Below are 22,150 nucleotides of genomic sequence, written 5' to 3' on the forward strand. Positions count from 1 at the left end.
ATGGTCTAAGGAAACAATTTGTGTGATTTTATCCTCAACTTTAAGATGGGCAGTCCAACTTAAAAATAAAAGGAATTGCATCTAAAAAACATTGTAGAAGAACACTTTAGCTCGTAAATGTACCTGTTATAAATAGGGCCAATTATTTTCTGCAACTGACTTATCAGATAAGGAAGCCTTTTAAAAGGCAATATACTTACAATTATCATGTCATGTTTATGAACATATAATGTGGCTCTTCCTCCAAAAATAAAACTATTTTACCAAGCTCCCTCAAGCCTTTTCACCATGACAACCATGTCAATTAAATGAAAAATCATGACAGGGAAACATCTATGGTCATGAAAGGCTATATTGCTGGGTAAAACTGCATAATTTAACATGCTTTAAGATGAAAAGAATGAGGGACAGGTAAAATTAGTTAACGTTTGTGTCCATCTTTCTTTTTAGAACTCAAGTGGATGTACAGGTAGCCCTCAACTTACCACTATCTGCTTAATGCCCGGTCAAAGTTACAACAGCTCTGAAAAAATGACTTACAACCAGTCCTCTTACTTACGACTATCGACGTAGCATCCTCATGTACACATGATCAAAATTTGACATGTATTTATGATGGTTGTAGCATCCCAGGGTCATATAATCATCATTTGCAAGCTTCACTTAGCAACCATGTGATTTGATTAACAACAATAGTCAAAAGGTTGTAAAACTGGACACAATACACTTAACAATCACCTTGCTTAGCAACAGAAATTCTGGGGTTCCAACTGTGGGGATAAGTCATGGACTACCCATATTTGGTATTCCATCCTTCATTTCCCCCCCTTTTGGTCTAAAGGAGTGTCGTCGTCCCCATCTCCCCCTCCCCAACCTTTTGGGAACTAGGGACTGGTTCTGTGGAGAGAGGCTTTTCCATGGACTGGAGGGGGAATGGTTTCATGGGCTGCCTGCATCCCGTGGATGGGCTTCGCTTGTTTGTGTGGGTTGGTCTCTGCTATGCCGTGGACTGGTCCATGGACAGGGGCTTGGGGACCCTGGTCTAAAGCCTTGTGCAACAGATTGGACTGGCTCAAGTCACCAATAAGCTTTCATGGGTGGGGTGGATTTAAACCTAAATCTCCCTAAACATAATTTCCCTTTATCTTGAGCCAAGGTGGCACAGTGGTTAGAATGTAGTACTGCAGGCTACATTGGCTGCCTGCAATTTGGCAGTTCGAATCTCACGAGGCTCAAGGTTGATTCAGCCTTCCATCATTCTGAGGTCGGTAAAATGAGGACCCAGACTGTTGGGGACAATATGCTGACTCCGTAAACCACTTAGAGAGGGCTGTAAAGCTCTGTGAAGCGGTATATAAGCCTAAGAGCAGGGGTGAGTTCCTACTGGTAGTTTGGCAGCCTGGGTTGCTGAAACCGGCAGCGACCCAGGCCTGCCACGCCCCCAAACTAGCTCACTGGGTGGCGCCGTTGCCACCACCACCTTGTTTTTAAGTTCTGCACATGCGCAGAACAATTTTAATCGTACTGTGCATGCACGCACAGCGTGCGCAAACTGGCAGTAGTGCCTGCCGGAACCCACTCCTGCCAAAATGCTATTGCTATCAACTAAGAGAAAAGCAAGTACACCAGGCCAGAATCTTTAGTGGGAGATTTATGTTTTCCATTCTTCCTATGGGGGTATTAAGCTATGCAGAGGACTGAGGATGCTACATCTCCAAGTCTTTAAAGTAGCATCTGTTGTAACATGGGGTAACTAGAATGAGAGAATGACATCTTCTGATATTGTCCTCCATTTTAAAAAATGCTTGGAAATGCTCCTAGTAAGATAGCTTGATTTCCCACAGGATATATCAGATTATTACCTGCGTTATTTACTAAATTTAAAGAAGAGAGCAAAACACGGTTTAAGCTAGGTCTAACAATAGCCTGACACATATCCAAAAATGCGTAATCGTGTAGTAATGGACTTTCTCAACAACTGTGGAACACATGAAGGCTCAGCTGGCTGAAAAACTGAGCTTACAGACAGACAGTTTAGGGGTGAGAGGAGGGAAGAGTCTGGTCATTTTGATACTGGTACAGATTTATTGATTTCACATTAAGTTTTTGATTAATGTAAAATGAGATAGAAGACAGTTATGTCGACTTTATATTGGGTGTTGACTTGGCAGCAGCGTAGCAGTCAAAACAGCTGGTCATGGCAGCCCAAGAAGAACAGTCCGGTTGAAACAATTCTGCCCAATATATTTTTCTGTTGCTTAGTTGTACCAGTAGGAATAGGCCAAGGTAGAGAAAAGAGTTAGAGGAAAGAATCCAGTCCATTTTTTCCAAGAAGATCCATCCATAAATTAATACAGCTTTACATGACCTATGCGCTATGAAGTATTCTATTATGCTCTGGGAATGTCAAGCGTGGGAGGGAAAGAAAGGGGAAGCAAAATAGTGCCATTTCTGGGGTACCGCAGCTACATTCCTCCAGTCCATCTATGTGCGTCATGCACTCAGGACTTCGCTTCCAATCTATTTCCCTTTATTAGTGCTAGCTTTATTCAATTGATTTTTCTCCCTTTTGTCTTCCACGTGCGTCAATCATTTTTTCCACTCCTGGCTTTTGAAATTTCACTTTCAGGAAATAAGAATTCATTTTCTGTTCCTTTCCCCTACTTCTCTATTGCTGCTGCCTCATTGCCCAGGGTTATTAACATCAAACAGAAGTCACATTCTAATTCACATACGGCAAAAAAAAAAAACGCTTTAAAACACCTCCTTTTAAATCGCAATGACTTGAACTGAAAACATTAGGTATATAAAGTGCATGCTGATAATTTCTCTATTCTGGCTAAAAGCTCAAAGGTGGCGAACTAATGATCACATCCAAGAGACACTTAATTTAATATTTACTTAACTGTATTCCATTTATTTAGAGAAAGAAAAGCAATGATGGGAAGCAGCTGCACAGCCCGCATGGCAAAGAATTGAGGTAATGGAAAGGAAATGCACTATAAACACATTGTGAAAACACATATTTATTATGGTAAGGCAATAGCAATACCACTTAGACTTATATATCACTTCACAGTACTTTACAGCCCTCTCTAAACAGTTTCCAGAGCCAGCATACTGCCCCCAACAATCTGGATCCTCATTTTACCCACCTCGGAAGAATGGATGTCTTAAGTCAACCTTCAGCCAGTGAGAATTGAACTGCTGGCAGTCACCAGAATTAGCCTGCAATACTGCATTCTAACCAGTGTGCCACTACGACTCACAAGGCAATTCCATGGTTGTTAGCAATCTGGGTCTTATTCCCTGGTTGAGGCAATCTGGGTCTTATCAACATAGCCAAGCTGTAAGTGGAGGCTGCCCTAGGATTGAATAAACCAGTATGCAAAAAGAACTTTCCACTGCTCAGAAAACCAGAGTGTCATTGAGAAATTTAAGCTAGAAATACCCTTGCCAATATACTAGTTTCAATGCCATAACAAAAATGTAAGTAGAAAAAAAATCATCTTTGCAAAGTCTACCTATAGATGGAGTGGAAAGTGTCTGCTAAAAGGGTGTGTGTGTGTGCCTGTGTGTGTGATGGATTACAACGAAAGGGCAGTTTCCCATGAAGGAGGGAGTACAGTCCAAGAAGAGGGGATGAGACAAGAGATATCACAGCCCAGAGCTGGATCAGAGAAAGAGATTAAGGATAGTCACTCCTTAGAATCTTCCAGGGGATATTCATTAGGATTACAGTAGCACAGGTTTAGTATGGTAAGATTCTGTCTCTATGGTATAAGCAAAGCAAGAACTGAGCCTTAGCTGGATTATTCCTTGTCCTTCTTGGGTTGGGCGTGTTATCAATCCAGAAATAGACAGGGTAAGGACTTATTTTAGTGAAGCCAAATGATAGAAAAAGAGAGCCAGTTTGGTGTAGTGGTTAAGGCATTATCCCCAAAAATGGAAGGCTGTGAGTTCTAGTTCTGTCTTAGGCACAAAGCCAGTGAATGACCTTGAGCCAGTCACTCTCTCTCAGTCCTAGGATGAAAGAAATGGCAAACCACTTCCAAAATGTTGCCAAGAAAAGTTCAGGAGCTTGTCAAGGGAATTGTTAGGAATAAATACTGACTCAAAGACACATGTGCACATATACCCACTGGGGTAGATTCTGGCAGTCACTACTGCTGGTTCGCTGGTGGACGCGCAGCACATGGGCGTGCTTGTGCGCACATGCGCACTACAATAAAAATTGTTCCCACCACTGATACCCACAAACAAATATGTATATAATCTAGTCTTGTCTCACTTATGAAAGAAAATTATGGTAGTTGTAATTGAAGACACATGGAAAATATCAACTTAGAAAACAATGGAATAGATCCATAAGAAACAATGACATGTAGCAATCAGGTGCTCCAACAATTAATTCTATTGGTATTAATAATTAGTAGTAATTTTACCCAAAGTCTCCAACAAGGAGTTGGTTGGACACTGGCGTCAAAGCTAACTCAGTTATTTATTTAAATTTTTTTGAGTCACAGGAGGCATAGAAATTTAATAAATAAATAAAGTTCACTAGGATTTACTGAAAAATATGCCTATAAAGAACAGCTTTCTGATTTCTGTAGAAGCGAAACTGCTAATATACCAATATTAGAGAGAGCAAGTATTAAGAGCAAGATGTCAATGTACTTGAATTCTGAAGTAATTGTACATGCATTTTGCTATTATTTATTTATTTACTTACTTAATTATTTATGCCATCTTCCCTATAAGCTGACTCTATTAAGGCCCAAATATGGGTATCAAATTAAAATTGGTAGCATTGGAAACACTGAACAGAATATACAGGAATCATGGTTCAAACAATGAGAAAAACGTTATTTTGCAACATTTACATTAGCCTGTTTACAACTTGACATAAAAGGCATTTTTCTCAGCCCAAGAGAAAAAATTCTCAATACTTTTATATATATTTTAAAGACTTATGAAATAATTTTGTATCTAATTTCTGATCTTTCCACCATAACGCTTGACAAAATTAAAAAAGGAAAATGTTTTCTTCATACTTTTTTTTAAAAAAAACTTCTTTCAGGAGCCACTATTTGTCTACACTTTGTTACTAATCCCTAGCATTTCACCTGTATGCACTGTACAAGACAGTTTGCACTGTCACTCAAAAGAAACTGTAGCAATGGAGACTAGCATCAGAGTAGACACAGAAAGCAGCACTGAAAAGATACAGGCTGCAGGAATATAAACATTATTGAAATAACATATATACTGTAAGTATGTCATTGATTGGAATGCAAATAATGCTACTGTTAAAAAGACCTAATAGGGGTTCTACTATGTAGCTAATCTTGGCTGATTTCAAAAACGTAAACAGAAGTACTCCTATTTTCTATTTTGATATAAAACCGCCAGGAGATACCAATTAACTAGATTAGGAATTTGAAAAAGTATCCCTAGATCAGAGATGTCAAACTCAATTTAATTGAGGGCCACATCAGGGCTCTGGTTGACCACAGGGGGCTGGGTGTGCATGGCCGACTGTGTGGGTGTGGCCAGCTTCATGCCACTCCCCAAACTGCTGACATGTTTCCCCTTTGCATTGGGTAGGCCGGGCTGAAGCGATGCAGATAGACCGGGCCAAAGCGATGCAGGCCAGCCCCTCACATTTTCCAGGACAAACCCATGGGCTGGATCCGAGCACATCGTGTGCCACATCAGGCCTGTGGGTTTGACACCCCTGCCCTAGATGAATGCAGTGACCAGCTTCATCCATCTTATTGCCAAGAGAATTAGTCAAGATCATCTGGAGTTTAGCTTGACTCAAAGGAGACTTCACTTACTTTTATATTTATTATAAAACGATACCCTATTCAAAAGCTCAAATATCAATATGCATCAAATGCAGATGGATTAATTCTATACATTGCTGCCACTGTTCACTTTAATAAGCTGCAGTTACCTGATGCTGGAATTTAGAGGGATCTCGGCTGCTGACAGGAACCACACTCCCATAGACATGGAGTTCCCGGACAATGGAGACACCGTCCTTCAGCTCAGGTCTGAAGGTGTCCTCCGAACATTTCCGCAAACGTAGAAGCCCAATCAGGATGTCCTGCTCAGGATCTTCATAAGAAAGAAAGGTCTCCCAACCACTGTTGGCCACATAGTCTCTCCGGACCAGCTCAACCTGGTCAAAAGAGAAAGAGCCAAAAGATTGATAAATGATATTAGATAGTAGCCACTATAAACATTGTGCAGCACTCAAAAGAGACCAAAGCCAATTTCATGGTGATGCAGGTAAGACTTTCTTTGTGCAGGAGAAAAATAGCATGAAATAGTTTCACAACGTGCGGGTCACCATAGATGGATTTTTTAACATCCAAGAGAAGAGTCAAAAAGTGTGATTATTGTCTTTCCAACAGAAGTTAAAATGTTAAATGAAAATATTTTTTTGTGGAAAATCACTTGAACACTTCTCAGAAAGAGAATTCAGTGTTTGTGGCCTCTCAACACCTTCTGCTGAGAATATATGAAGAAGCATCGTGCTTAGCCACAACTTATGCATTTTTTTTGCTTTTAATTGGCCACTGAAGGAACAAAATGTTACCAAAAGGTTGGATGCTTGTCTAATCAAAATCTCTTCTTAGGCTCTTAGCGCTCCAGAAGTTAAAAAAAAAGGTAGGGTTTGAACAACTTCTGGCATTTCAAGCAATATAGATACAAATAGTCTAGTCACTAGAATAAGAAGACTGTGGGCCTCTCTAAACGCTGGCCAGCCCAAATCTGGAAGTGAAGCCATGCTTCAAATACTGTGTAATTTCTGGAGATTTTCACAAGATGAACTTGTTGATTGCTGATTGGTTATTGTTGGGTTAATTCAGTTGCTGCTCTAGAGGAAACACTGGAAGACAGTCCTACAGTATCTCCGTTGGAGTTTTGTTATGCATTAGTGAGATTTTCTGCCTTGCCCCGTCCCTCCATAGATCCTCTCTTGACTTCTCATCAGAGACCTCTCAAGGATCTCTCTTTCTGATCCAGATCTAATCAGCTGAGATACTAACTGGGCAGAGGAGAGGAGCTTCCATTATATAAGCCTCTGCTTGAGAGAATTCAAACACAATGTAAGTGACAGCTCGTTCTTCTATGTATCTATGCTTGCCGAGACTGCCCAGATTTCTTCACCTTGTTCCTGCTTTGTTGCTCAAATACCTGAACATCTATTGACCCTGGACTTTGAATTCTAGACTCAATCTTGATTCTGCTTGTGGTGATAGAGTCTATTATAAAACCTTCTTGTTGCTTCTGATAATCTGATCATATATCTGCCCATGCTGCATAAATCTTGATACAGAAGATGATGTGATGAATTTGAGATTATTTCATATAAACTGAGTGTTAAGGTATTGAGATTTAAGAGGTGACCAGCTGTAAAGCTGATGAAATGTAAGGCAGATGCAATGAAGATGAATCAGCATTGGTATAGCCAATTGAAGACTATGAAGAGGTCCACAAAAGTCTTTACCACTTTAGGAGGTGTTTATATAAGGCAGCCAGGAAAGGGTGAATGTTTCTCTCCTTATGTCCATTGTATCCATTGTCAAGTTCTCCGTGTAGAGTTAAGAAGAAGATTGATTACTTGTCAGGTATTTGCTATCATGTATATTTCTGTATATGTTGTATATAAACCACTGTTAAATGTCTAAATCTCTGTGTGCTGTGCTTTGCTCCTGGGTTGTCTCCTAATAGTAGTCATGCTGCAAATGCTCTGACACTCAGGATTTTACAGAGTGTTGGGAATAGCAATAGCACTTACTTATATACCGCTTCACAGCTCTCTCTAAGCGGTTTACAGAGTAAGCCTATTGCCCCCAACAATCCTCATTTTAGCTACCTGTGGAAAGTTGAGGCAACCTTGAGCCGCTTAGGATTGAACTGCTGGCAGTCTATAAAGTTAGCCTGCAACACTGCAGTCTAACCACAGCGCCACCACAGCTCTCATATTTACCTTGCTCAACAGTAGTAACTGTAAGAGGGATCTTGGAGTCCTAGTGGACAACCATTTAAATATGAGCCAGCAGTGTGCAGCAGCTGCCAAAAAAGCCAACACAGTTCTAGGTTGCATCACCAGAGGGATAGAATCAAGATCACGTGAAGTGTTAATACCACTTTATAATGCCTTGGTAAGGCCACACTTGGAATACGGCACTCAGTTTTGGTCGCCACGATGTAAAAGACTCTAGAAACTCTAGAAAGAGTGCAGAGAAGAGCAACAAAGATGATTAGGGAACTGGAGACTAAAACATATGAAGAACAGTTGCAGGAACTGGGTATGTCTAGTTTAATGAAAAGAAGGACATGGGGAGACATGATAGCAGTGTTCCAATATCTCAGGGGTTGCCACAAAGAAGAGGGAGTCAAACTATTCTCCAAGGCACCTGAGGGTAGAACAAGAAGCAATGGGTGGAAACTAATCAAGGAGAGAAGCAACTTAGAACTGAGGAGAAATTTCCTGACAGTTAGAACAATTAATCAGTGGAACAGCTTGCCTCCAGAGGTTGTGAATGCCCCAACACTGGAAGTCTTTAAGAAGATGTTGGATAGCCATTTGTCTGAAACCATATAGGGTTTCCTGCCTAGGCAGGGGGTTGGACTAGACGACCTCCAAGGTCCCTTCCAACTCTGCTATTGTATTGTATTGTATTGTATGCTATGGCTTTCTCAAGTTTAATGTTTTAAGCATAATCTAGGGCTTAAAAGATTTTAATTTTATTTCCCATCAACATCTAATGGAAAATAACCCTGCTGCTTTTAATTAACATAATCCATTTTCTATTATATCCTATGATAGAATTTCCCAATCAACTTGAGCTAAGAGTGCAATAGAATTGTTTTAATTTGTTTTTACAATGCAAAAAGAGTTGGGATCATGAATACTTCCAGGCAAAGGTTGAAAATGCAAGGATACCAGAGAAGTTTCATCTATACCAGGGGTGACAAACTCATGGCCCGTGGGCCAGATGTGTCATGTGCTGACCACGCCCACCCCCCGTTTAGCGAAGGGGGGGAAAGTCCCAATATGTCACGTGATGATGACGTGACGACGTGAGCTTGACACCCCTGATCTATACCCTGTATTTCTCACGTGGAAGAGGAACTCTCAAGGGCTTTGTATAGATTACTAGCCTGGAGAGGCAGATTTAATTCCGAAAAGGAGTTGTGTGATAAATCTTGGTGTTGTGCTATGTAGGAATTTAGTGATAACCACCAGCACTTTGCAAAGGTTCCAGACACCTATTTTTAATCAATTAACTGATTTAATACAGATATTTTGAATGCCAATGAAGCTTTTCCATTAACACTTTGTACCAGCTGCATCTTTTTGGAAATTTGTAAAAAAAATTGCAGCAGCAGGACAGACAGTCCTGGGGGCAATATGCAATTTGAGTTGTTTCTCCTTGACTTTAATATTCTTCCAAGGTTGAAATATCAATACATAAAATAAAATAAATACATAGAAACGTGCAGCTTAAAGCCGCCAATACTCTGGCAACTAGTTCAGCTGGTGCTCTCCATATGTCATAAAGTCTGGTGGTTCAAGCATCTTGAAATTTTAACCTGCCACTAGTGCAAATTGGCTCTCTTCCCCTGCCACCAGTTTATTAGCCGAAGCTATTAAGATTCATTCCAGGGTTCTGCTGCCACCTGAGCCTCCTTGGTCAGACCAGAATGGACACGTCCTTTCAGAAAGATCATCTTCCATAGCCATAGCATCTAATCTGTATTCATCTTAACTTTGTTTGATTTTGTCCACTTCTAAACTATCTCAAGGAACTAGAGTTCCATGGTGGGTTATTATATTCCTGGACTAAGTAAATAGAAACAAAAGATTTGTAATTATCTTCCACAGCTGATTATACTGTGACATATTTTATAATTTCAACATGTCATTGAAAGATTCTAGGCAGCTTTCATCTCATAAAAACATACCACAAAGCAACATCATGTAGCCACAATAAATCAGACACCCCTCGTGCCTCCCCCCACAAAAAAGCACTTTCCTCCAATTAAATAGCATTGTTTGCCCTGGAGGGCGCTCTGTAAAAGCAGTGTTTTCACAGCTTTCTGGAATGTTAACAAAATGTTAATAGAATGTTTTCTATCACAGACCCAATTATGGATAAACATGCTTTTTGAACTGGAAAATAATTTTCTGAGCCTAAATTGGCTGAGATGTTTGGTAACATGTTTATTTGACTTATGCTAATTTTATTTGAAGTGGCTTTTCCCCCCTCAAATAAACATATTTTTTTTAAAAAAAAAACAAATAATTTTTGCTAATAAAGAGAGCAAGATCAATGGTTCTCAGCCGTCTATATCTACAACTGCATCTGCCAAAAGAGCCTATATCTCACCAGAAATAAAAAGGTATGGGGGGAAAAAAGATTGGATAAAAGGCTCCCAGGTTAACTTTTTCTTGCTGGATTCTCAGACGCTTTAAAAAAAATGCCTTTAGGATAACGATGATGGATGAGACAGACGTTCAGCCAGGACTACTTCCCATACTATTGGCTGCTCAGAGGGACATTTCTACCTAGAAGGCAGCTGTTAAAATGAAAGGAAAGGATCAATGCCCAATAAATCTTTGCAACAGTCAAAGCTGCCCTGTGGGAAAGGAGACCATTTGGAATCCTGTCAGTGGGCATGCATGGGCCAATGCCAAGATCAGTGCCTAACAGAAGTTATAAAAGAAAGGAGGAGAGTTATGGGATGGATGTGGGACAACCCAGTTGGCTTGCAGAGAGGAATGACACATTGCCTTTCACTTCTGATGGCTTCTGCTGCTGCTAAGGTGCCAAGTGGGCAATTGTTCAACTCCCTAGTCAAGCAATAGACTCGATGGCCATTGCAAACCCACAGCAGCATCATTTCAAATTCTGGCAGATGCAAGGTAAGCGTGATTTTTCTTTTTCCAGGAACTGTAAAACTGACAAGGATGCGCAAGAGTCAAAGTGGATTCCGCATTAGACAAAAAAGCTGGGTGAACCACAGTCAGCAATGTGAATCAGGAGATGCCTTTTCTCCTCAGATGGACATTTAAACAAACTCTGCATCCCACCTAATTTGGTTCAGTTTCACTTTCTATTGATGGTACATCCATCACCAGTTGAGAATCACTAGCTGAGATGTTTTCATTCAAGACATATTCACTGTTATTTAGACTTCCGATCTGGCTTGATAAAAGGCAGATTCCTTTTGTTACTTTGGGAACAAAGACAAGCATTTCTTTATATCTCAACCTCTATAATAGAGTGTCAAGTGTTGTTGTTTTTTTAAACACTCACACGAAGGAAAAACAAAGCTCACCTGGTAGGGTCTGACTTTGTGATGTATCTCTTGTATTCCAACTTCTCTTGTTCTCACATCACGGCACTAGATAGGAAGAGTAAGCGATAAAGCTTCAGATAAGAAGACAAGAATTGCAACAGGGAACGTATTTAGGCTAAGGAATAGTGCCCTCATCATCACCATCACTTCTTGCAGGGTTGAAAATTAAGTTAGAATAGACAAGATGACAATTTGAAGGGGAGATTTCAAAATAAAAATGCTTACTTCTCCATTGTAGGATAAGGAAGGAAAAGCCTGGTATATAAAATAAAAGCCCATCCATTGCAAATGTTAGCGGACACTGGTTTCCTTGAGCGATCTGCATCTCATGGAGAAATGATATTTTTTTAAAAAAAACAGCCAGGTGAGAAGAAATTTCTCATCAAATATGAAACACCAATGTTAACTGTGTTTTGCACTGGATACGTAAGGATTGAAGCAGAGAAACTCATGAAAAAATTGTCATAAATGTAGAGTGTGCTTTCCATGAAGGCTTAGGGGCTGAAATTTGCCATGCTTCTCTAAGAAAGGCTTAGGGGAAAAAATCTTTCAAATGTGATGAAAAGTACCATACTTTTTGGTGTATTAGATGCACTCCCCCCAAAAAAAGTGGGTGGAAATATATGTACATCTTACACAGCGAATGTTGCTGAAGCCCCGCCCACCCACTGGCCCCCACCCTTCAGCTTCTGCCTCCCAGCAATTTGCCTCCTTGTAGCAAACAGCAACAGGCTGGTCAGCTTCAGCACAGCCTGATTTAGCACGATTGGTGGTTGGCTCGTCCTCCTGGAATACCGCCTATCAGCTGTTCCAGACTGTGGGGATCGCCACCGCCCATCACCACCCAAACATGCTGTCAATCGATGCCTCCGCACTTCGTGTTTTCAGCCTCTGCACACACCATTTTTGGCCTCCGCATATTGCGTTTTTGGCTGGTTCCAGGCAGCAGGGATTGGCAGCAGCAGCAGTGATCCCCGACACCTGGAACAGGCCGAAAATGTGATGCAGAGAGGTGAAAAACGGGGCCTGCAGAGTTCATAAATGTGCAAAGGTGGCAATCGGCGGCGATGTGCTGTGGTGATCCCCACAGTCTGGAATGGGACAAAAATGTGATACTCAGGGGCCAAAAATGGGATGCGCATAGGCCAAAAATGCGACATGCAGAGGTAGCGATCAGCAGTGATATGCTGTGGCAACCCCCACAGCCTGGAACAGCTGATTGGCAGTATTCCAAGAGGATGATTCGACCACCAATCAGCTGCTTGTGCTGAATCAGGTTGCAATAACATGCTGAAGCTGACCAGGCTGCTGGCTGTTTGCTGCAAGGACAGTAGCCAGATGAATACTGATGGATGTTGGTAGGCAGAGGCAGATTTTTTTTTCTAGTTTTCCTCCCCAAAAACTAATGTTCCACTTATACTCCGGAGCATCTTCTACTCCAAAAAATACGGTATCATGTTTATTCTGCCCGAGTTTACATTAAAACAGGACAAGCCACATATGTTTAATTCCTGTCAAGCACAGCAGAATGACCTGTATGACAGTTTAAGAGAACTGTAATCCAAAATTTCTAGAAGACAACATGGATCTGATCTATAAATCATTTAGTTCAAGTAGTGTGGTCCTCAATTTTGGATGTACAAGTGACCTCACTGGCACAAAGTATCCAAAATATGATAAGCTCAGTTTGGTATAACAGCTGTGATCCTTTTTATGGGGAAGGAGGGAGAGGGAAAGAATGTGACTTCTAGATATTTGTAAAATGGTGATTACCAAGGACCGAGTTAAAGCTAGTGCTCTACCTCATATCTTGACTGCCTTGAAAACAGTCTAGAAGTTTGATGCAATGTTTGAGAAAAATGCTGAAAGAACCAAAAATCTGAGCACAGCAGACTGCTTCTTAAACATCTATTATCAATTTCTAAGCAGAAATCAAGCGTTGTTTTTAACCTTAAAGCCATTTAAAACTCCTATTCAGCCATTCTCAGATGAACCTCTTCAGCAATGATGACCTTCTTCAAGGAATTTTCAGTGGAAGTAACAGTTCATCATTTTTCTTCTACACTACTAATATTGCTGTGAATCTTGAATAGGTGCCATGCAAATCTTGATTTAGCCAGCATATTCATCTTGACCTGGGCTAATTTGGACTAACAATTGTCAACACTTTTGTTCTGCTACAGCAAGTTGCTCAGAATGCAAGCCTCTCAGCTGAGCCTACAAAGTAAAATGTGACATTTTCCTCTGCAGTAGGTTCCAAAGGAAGAAAGTGTTCCTGGGCACTAAGACACTTCCAAACTTGTGGTCCTCTAGTCTCCCGATGGTACCCAACATTTTAAAAACAAAAATAAATAAGTAGGATCCTGGCATGTGCAAAGCACCAGCTTCAGTCAACATAATTGATTTGAAGCAATGCCTTTGGGCTTCATAAATGTCTCACTTGCATGTATAACTTGTCTCTATGTGACCGGCCTTGTCTACTGTAGCAGCCTCCTATTATAGTCATCCTTGGAGGATGCATCCACCATATGCTCTCAATGTTCCAAATGTACTTTTGGTCCAAATGATTATTTATTTCTATCTTATATAAATACATTAAATACACCAAGGGAGAACAAGGAACAATGAGCTTTGCTTAACAAGGGGAAAAAAACATTTTAAAAGCCTTTTTCCATGAACAAATACATTTGGTGGCACTTCACCCAAATCCCTTTAGTCCTAAGAGATTATAAATTGTATTTGTACAGCTCAAGCTGTAAAGAAAAGCCATCTAATGTAAATAGGAGAACTTTAGACAAGACTGGTTTTGTTTTAATATATCTGCAAACACAGAATAGCTTTTTATAAACCAGCTATATCAGGGGTCCCCAACCCCAGAGCCCCAGCTCAGTACTGGGCTGTAATAATAATAATATTTAATGCTTCTAGACCGCCCCCTCTCCCGCAAGGGACTCGGGGCGGTGTACAGTTCATACAAAATATAACAGGATACAATAAAATTAAATTAAATATGTACAGTTGACAATTGACATGGAGGAGGTTAAAATGTAGTTAAAAGAACTGTACAAAGCAGATATAAAATAAATTCAAACCCCTAAAAACAAATACAGTAAATTAAAAAACCCCTAAAATAACCAGATATAATACATTTGCCAGGAGGGACAGTTGAATTATGCCAGGCCTGCTAGTCGGAACAGGTGGGTCTTCAGTTTTTGCCGGAAGGAGCGGAGGTCAGAAGTGGTTCTAATGTCGGGGGGGAGGTCATTCCAGAGGGTTTGGCCCATCACAGAGAAGGCCCTACTCCTCGGTGTCGCCCGCTGGCATTGCCTAGCCTGTTTAGAACTGGGCCATGCAAACAGCAGGCACACATACTTGTGCACACAGCTCCATTTGCACGAGTAACAATCACTCTTCCACGCATGTGAAATTCTATTTGTGTAAGCTCACAAAAGAAGCTTCACACGGGCACGAGTGCCCGCCACTTGTGCAAATGGAATTGTGCATTCAAGCATATGCGTCCACACAAAGGTTGTGGCTACCGCAGATTAAAATTCCCACATTTACTTCAGGTTCTGTGTTTGGCTGATTCTAAACAGGCCTTTTCATATGTAAGATGAACTATTCTTTAAGGGTATTCATGAGGAATCCTGATACTGTCCCCTTTACACACACCCTTATACGAATAAGGATTACCGCATTTTTTGGAGTATAAGACACACCTTTTTCCCCCTTAAGAGGGTGAAAATTTGGGTGTGTCTTATACACTGAATTTAGCCCCACCCACCCACCGACCCCAACTCTTTGGCCTCTGCCTCCAAGCAATTTACCTCCTTGCAGAAAACGGGGAGCCATGGCAACCCCTGCAGCCTGAAGCAGCTGATGATCGGGAGGCCCATGCTGAAAATGAAAGTGAAACTTGCTGTTTGCTGCACTAGGCAAATTGCTGGGAGGCAGATATTTTTTTCTTGCGCTAATCAGCTTGTTTGCTGAAAGGAGGTACCGTATTTTTCAGAGTATAAGATGCACCTTTTTCCCTCAAAAAAAGAGGCTGAAAATCTGGATGTGTCTTATACACTGAGTACAGCATTTTTTGCCTCCTGAAACCCCACCCCCATCACCAAAATGGCCGTGCATAGCTTGTAGGAAACTTTCAGAGAGTTCCTGGGGGGCAGGGGAGGGAAGAAATGAGCAAAAAAGGGGCCATTTTTGCTCAATTTTGCCCCAGCCCCCAGGAGCACTCTATAAGCTTCCTAAAGGCTATCCATGCCCTTTCTTTGACAAAAAACGGGTCCGTTTTCACAAAAAATGGGCTGGTTTTGGCTCATTTTTGCCCCCCACCCAGAGCGCCCTACAAGCCTCCTAAGGGTTATTCATGCCTTTAAAAAAAACGGGCCCATTTTTGCGTTTTTTTGGAGGTTTGCAGAGTGCAAAATCTTTCCTTTTTTAAAATTGCCTCTTCAAAACTTTGGTGCATCTTATACTCTGGTGCGTCTTATACTCTGAAAAATACGGTAAGTCAATAACTATAAATGCCTATAGAATGTTCAAATTATTAGACTTATTTTTTAAAGAATACTTTATTATTGTTGTACACAACTTAACAAAAGAAGCTTTTGCAAGGAGGCAAATTCCTGAGAGGCAGAGGCAGATTTTTCCCTTGTTTTCCTCCACAAAAGCTAGATGCCTCTTATACTTTGGAGCGTCATATACTCCGAAAAATACGGTATTTATTTAGGTAGAAAAATCCAAAATCAGAAGTGTAGGTTTCCTCCATACATTTGGGGAAAAAACTCCAGCAGGATGGAGTATATTTATCCATCATCACAATGATGAGAATAACAATCTTAATGCAACTAATCTGTGATGAGCCAATTGTTTCAAAGGACTTCAGGCTGCCTATTATATACCCTTCCAAAAAAAAAAAAAAGATTTCACTATTTGTAACTATTCCTTCTTCATGGATCTCTATGGCTGCATCAGACCTACGGGTGCAGAAAAATACTTATTTAATACATTTGTATGCTGCCCATCTCTACCAGGTGACTTTGAGCAGATCTTGCAAAACAAAGCAATCATTCTTGGTACAGATAAGAATAGATACAAGTCTGGTAGACTTAAATACAGAATAAAATTATGTGTTTTACCTCTGTTCCTAAATCCTTCATCCTAGCCAAAGCCAGTTCTCTCAAGTTGCCATGTTCCACTCCAGAAGTGACTAAAGGCATTGGGATATCTCTGCAAGAAACAGACCCTCCATTAAACAAAAACATAACTTCAAAAAATTAACCATCAATGCTTTAAATATAAAATATAACAGTTTTTTGTCTACTACTACTTGGTTGAATCAGCAGGAATTCATCCCTGCATTGTTCTGGTGCTGTTCTTGATACATGACTAAGAGTTTGCTGCCTTTGCTATTGCTTTGACTTATGACCATTCATGTAACAACTATTCAAAGTTACAACAGCACTGAAAGTGACTTATGACAGGTCCTCGCGCTAACGATTGTCATAGTATCCCTGTGGTCACATGATCAGAATTCAGGTGACAGGCACTTAGCAGGTACCGTGTTTTCCCCAAAATACGACCTGTCCCGAAACTAACGTGTTGCCACATTTTTCGCATAGGCAAAAATATAAGCCTAACCCCGAAAATAAACCCCTTGGACAACCCCCCCCTCCGGCCAGGCAGAGCACCGCTCACCGAGGTAGCGGTATTCCGAAGGCGCCAAGCCGCGGGAGCCGGGAAGGGGGGGAAAGGCGCTCGCGTTGCTTGTTGCCTTTGGGATACCGCTATGTTGGGGAGTGGCATTCTGCCTGGCCGGAGGGGGGAGTTGCTGGGCGGCTGCTCCCTTGCGAGCGGGCTCCCAAAGAGCCGGGCACAGCCTCAGGGGCGAAGCAGCCATGAGGTAACCACGCTCACATGCAGCCACCTGGCAAATCCCCTCTCCAGCCGGGCAGAGCTCCATGCACTGACCTAGGGGTATCCCGAATGTGCCAAGCCGCGGGAGCTGGGGGGTGGGCAGAGCGCCACATGGCTTGGCGCCTTAGTGATACCCCCTAGGTATGTGAATGGTGCTCTGATCAGCTGAAGAGGGGATTTGCCAGGTGGCTGCTCGTGAGCGTGGTTACCTCATGGCTGCTTCGCCCCTGAGGCTGTGCCTGGCTCTTCGGGAGTCCGCTCACAAGGGAGCAGCCACCCAGCCACCCCAAAACAATAAGCCCTCCCTGATAATAAGCCCACGGCCATATTTTGTGGTGCAAAAGAAAATAAGACCCTGTCGTATTTTCGGGGAAACACGGTATTTACAATGGTTGCAGAATCCCAGGATCACATGACTCCCAGGGGGCATATGACAAGCAAAGTCAATGAGGGGAGTTGGATTTGTTTAATGACCACAATGATTTGCTTAACAAGCATAGCAAAAAAATTAGTTGCTAAAATAATTCAGATAAATGTGAGATAATTCCAAATATGACACATTTGTTCTTTTGGAGAAGCATTAATATCTTGAATGGTACTGTTGTTTCCTCTGTTGCCATCTATTTCCTGTCCACAAACATTGTGTTTTGACTTACTCTGGCAACAATAACTGAACTATGAATATTAAGAATAGTGCTGTTGATTTTGAACACAGATCCACTGCATCAAAGTTTGGTTCCCAAAATATCCAAATATGGTAAATGCTTCCAGAAAATGTAGAAATATCCTACCCGATTGTTTATCTCCATTAGCTAGACTAGCGTTTCACAACTTTGGCAAACTTGGCCAGAGAATCCTGGGAGTTGAAGTCCACACATCTTACAGTTGCCAAGATTGAGAAACACTGAGCTAGATTTTAGAAAGGCCATGCCTCCGGACATAAAAATATCAAACTGCCATAATTATTAGCAACCATTTACTGGTTTGAGATTCAAGAATTTGGTTAACCTAAAGTTGAAGATTATTTCATATTTTGAGGCAAAAAAATTCACAACAACTGGACAGCTGCTAGAGACCCAGATAATAGCACTGTTTAATCATTTGGGTATTATACTTGGTCCAAGACCTTACTTCACAAGGATCAAGTGACGAAAAAATATTTTCCCACCAGGGTATTCTGCTTTGGAGAAAAGGCAAAATATAGTAAATAATATAAAAAGTTGAGCTGAAATCTTAATATAAGCTTTGATCAAGTAAAAGATGACTGGCATAGCAGAAAGAAAAAATTGAAAAGGAAAACATGAATATGCTACAATCATTAAGAAGAGGCCACCCAGTGAACTCTAACAGTGGATTATATATTCCAATTCATTGCCATTCTTGTGTGTGTGTGGGGGGGGGGGGTTAAAGGGAATTACACTTTTGCAATATAATTATACGATGGGGGGGGATTGATGGTTAAGAAATATAAAATATAAATAAATATAAGAGTGGGAGGTAGGAAACCCCTACTTCACTCTTCCAGGAAAATTAACATGGACTAGAGACATAAACATTATATTGGGCCTATGCTGTCTCCATATGGCTTTTTTAAAAAATTGGAGATGAGAACTATGGGGTCATGCCAGATTATTGACTTGAGAGAGAGGGATGGGGAAGACATGGCATACATGTAAGAGGGTAAGGTACAAGAGACAGCAAAGCCAAAAAAGCAGCATTTCTGAAACTTTCTCTTAACGTTCCCATATGTCTGGCTGAAAACTGCTCTCTTACTAGAAAGAAAATGAAGAAAAAAGATCTGGGGACTACAAAAGTTGGGAATGTAAGAAGAAAAAGAGGCTTGATGATGAGATTCTCCACCCGCTGACACACTGGGGCTTAATTCCCTCACCCCCTGCTCTCTTCTACATCAACCACCTAGTCTAGCCTCTCCCCCAGAATACAGTAATAATTAGATCACTCATTAATTTATTCAGCTGGGCCCTGGGAGTAAATACAACCTCATCTCGTCAACAGACATTAACAGTCTTCAGGCAGTAACAGTTAAGAGTTAATAAGCTCTTCCCTGCTCCAGCTAAAAGATACACTGGAGGAGAATGCAATTTCCATCTAGGCACGTTAGAACATAGGCAGCCATCAGAGAGCTGTGCTTCTTTCCAATTACCCAAATACTGCGGGAACGCCAGTCTGTTGCACAATTCACCACAGGGATGCCAATAAAACCATTCTTGCACCCTAGCACGTAGCCTACATAGCAGTATCCACTGAGCAAGTCTATCATCTCTGGAACAGTGACACAGTGTACTGGCGTGCCCGAAGGCCCTGGGTGGCCATCTGCTGCGAAACATATTTTTGTTTCTGTGTTAAGAAGGGGATGTGACTCAAGATGAGTATACACACATATGCAAATATGGCAAATTTGAAGAGTGTAAAGACAAATCTCCATTCTCTCTCTCCATTGATGTCAAAGGTTTAAGGTGTCCTTGCTAGATTTTTCCAGCAGCAAAGACAACTTGGGACGTCACAGGTCCATTTGCTGAAGTTTACCTGCCCGAAGATTCTTCTAATATTTTTTTTCAACAAGGCAAGGCATCAAATAGAAGCCATGTGTTAGGCAAGGCTTATTGGATATGGCAATATTACAAATGAAAATTTAAGAGTAGAGCTCTCCTTCTACCACTACATAAGTTGGTATTTTAGCTGGTGTCGAGCGGCTGTTATGAGGGAAGCGGGGATAAAACCAGAGGTGGTATTCAGCAGGTTCTGACCAGTTCTGGGGAACCAGTAGCAGAAATTTTGAATAGTTCAGAGAACCAGTAAATACCACCTTTGACTGGCCCTGCCATCATCTATTCTCTGCTTCCCAAGTCCCAGCTGATCGGGAGGGAATAGAGATTTTACAGTATCTTTCCCCTGCCATACCCACCAAGCCACACCCACAGAACTGGTAGTAAAAAAATTCAAATCCCATGACTGGATAAATCCAACATAAGAGAATCTTTACCGCAGAGGCTTCCCTATCCATGAATTTCAAGCTATCACTACTAATGCCATTTTATGAGATATAATCTAACACAACCAGAAAGCACCAGGTTGAGGAAAGATGTTCTGCAATACCATCAATGGAGTGTTCTTCTGATTGTCTAGATCCCCACTGATTCCTTTAATGGTGGGCAAGCTTTCAAAGACTACAGTATATCTTTAAAAAACCATCATTCCTGGTAGTCCCCTAACATGGTTTCGACCAACTGACAGGCAAAGATGAATTACTTGATAATTACATTGCTTCTTATTAATTCCCACCCTTAAGCAGACCAACTGTTATCAGAAATGTTCTGTGCTGACAATTACAAATGGGATACCCTTCCCTCACTAGGTGAAAATCAGTGGTGACAAACATTGGGTTAATATTCTGAAATGTTTATCAGCTGATATCTTAACTAAAGAAAGGCAATGCATTCCTTCTTTTGGCTAAAACAAGTTATGCAAATAGTCACACCATTTTTGGGTCACTGGCTGCCATATGCATTCGAATGTATAGTAGAGTAAGAATTGACAATGTGTGGCTCTCTGAATAGTCTAAGGCTGCTATTCCTCTAAACTTATGTTACTGATCACACTGGTTGGGTTGCAGTCAATTGCAATTCGGCAATATCCTTCCTCTAGAACAGTGGTTCTCAACCTTCCCAACGCCGCGACCCTTTAATACAGTTCTTCATGTTGTGGTGACCCCAACCATAAAATTGGTGTCTCAGTTCCTAAGACCATCGAAAATATGTGTTTTCTGATGGTCTTAGGTGACCCCTGTGGAAGGGTCATTTGACCCCCAAAGGGGTCCCGACCCACAGGTTGAGAACCACTGCTCTAGAAACTGAACATTTTCCTCTACCTAGCTACTCCACAAAATTCCCTCATTTATCCACACTTTCACCACATAGTAGTTTTACATTAATATTGTATTCTATTGCTCAAAGTGCTCTTCTGTTGTGTGTGTCCTTCATCCCTTATTGCCTAGGGGCCAATCCGCATTTGCTGAATATATACAGATCATCACTGCTTACCCCTTCCCAGTGTGGTTTCTATTTTCAAAGCTCATTTGCAAGTTTCTGTCTAAGATGCAAGTGGCCACAATGTATGGTGACTCATCAGAGATGAACCCTAGTAGTTATGCACAGATGAGCTATCAAGCACAAGCCACAATTATCATAACATTAGCCTGGTGTGTCGATTCATCCTGAATCACATGTAAATGGCTTGATATCTGTGATGAGAATTTGAATGACAGAGCAGAAGAAGTGCAACATTGCCAGTTACTTTCAGGGAAGTGAGGGATGGTGAAATGATTTCGATTTTCAGAAACATTTATTCTGAGAGTATAACAGGGTCAGAAATAGATGCTGCATGAGGAAATCAAACTGTTTTGTTCTCTCACTGTTGCCCTACCATATTTTATTAAGACTCAGGATGGGAAAGTCAAATGTTACCTTTGTACTCGGTACACTCGAGTCCAGGGAGGCACGAGGGCAAGAATCCTTGCCACCAAATCCACAAGGGTGCTTGGAGGATAACTTTTGTACCTCCCAGTTTTCCAGAGTTCATAGAGGCCAGTGCCACGGATCACAAGAGTTGGGTATAGCTTCATGCCATCTGGGCGAAAGGCAGGATTCTCAAAAAACTCCTGCAGAAGAAGCAACACGTAAGAGAGATTAGTGCAATGGCTCACAACAGCTGGACAGTTCAATAAGTCATCACTCTGACAGGCACATGGCAGATGGGAGTGGGGAGTCTGTATGGTCCAGTAGCAGCAAGATTTCATCACAAAACCTTACCATGCCAGTAGATA

The 22,150-nt window shown here is 41.3% G+C and overlaps 1 protein-coding gene across 1 annotated transcript in view; it reads right to left on the reverse strand.

The window, feature by feature from the left end:
* The window catches only part of ELP3 (elongator acetyltransferase complex subunit 3), a 109,803-nt gene that overhangs the window by 29,584 nt on the left and 58,069 nt on the right, over nt 1-22,150 (reverse strand). Inside the window, exons 10-13 of the mRNA XM_081944312.1 lie at nt 21,792-21,985; nt 16,530-16,620; nt 11,365-11,430; nt 5,960-6,187 (exon numbers count right to left, since the gene is read on the reverse strand). Of these exons, the coding sequence (XP_081800438.1) occupies nt 5,960-6,187; nt 11,365-11,430; nt 16,530-16,620; nt 21,792-21,985 (579 nt within the window). The remainder of the gene's footprint in view (nt 1-5,959; nt 6,188-11,364; nt 11,431-16,529; nt 16,621-21,791; nt 21,986-22,150) is intronic.

This window comes from Natrix helvetica, assembly GCF_964273705.1.
Source record: "Natrix helvetica genome assembly, chromosome: 2".
Classification (NCBI taxonomy): domain Eukaryota; kingdom Metazoa; phylum Chordata; class Lepidosauria; order Squamata; family Natricidae; genus Natrix; species Natrix helvetica.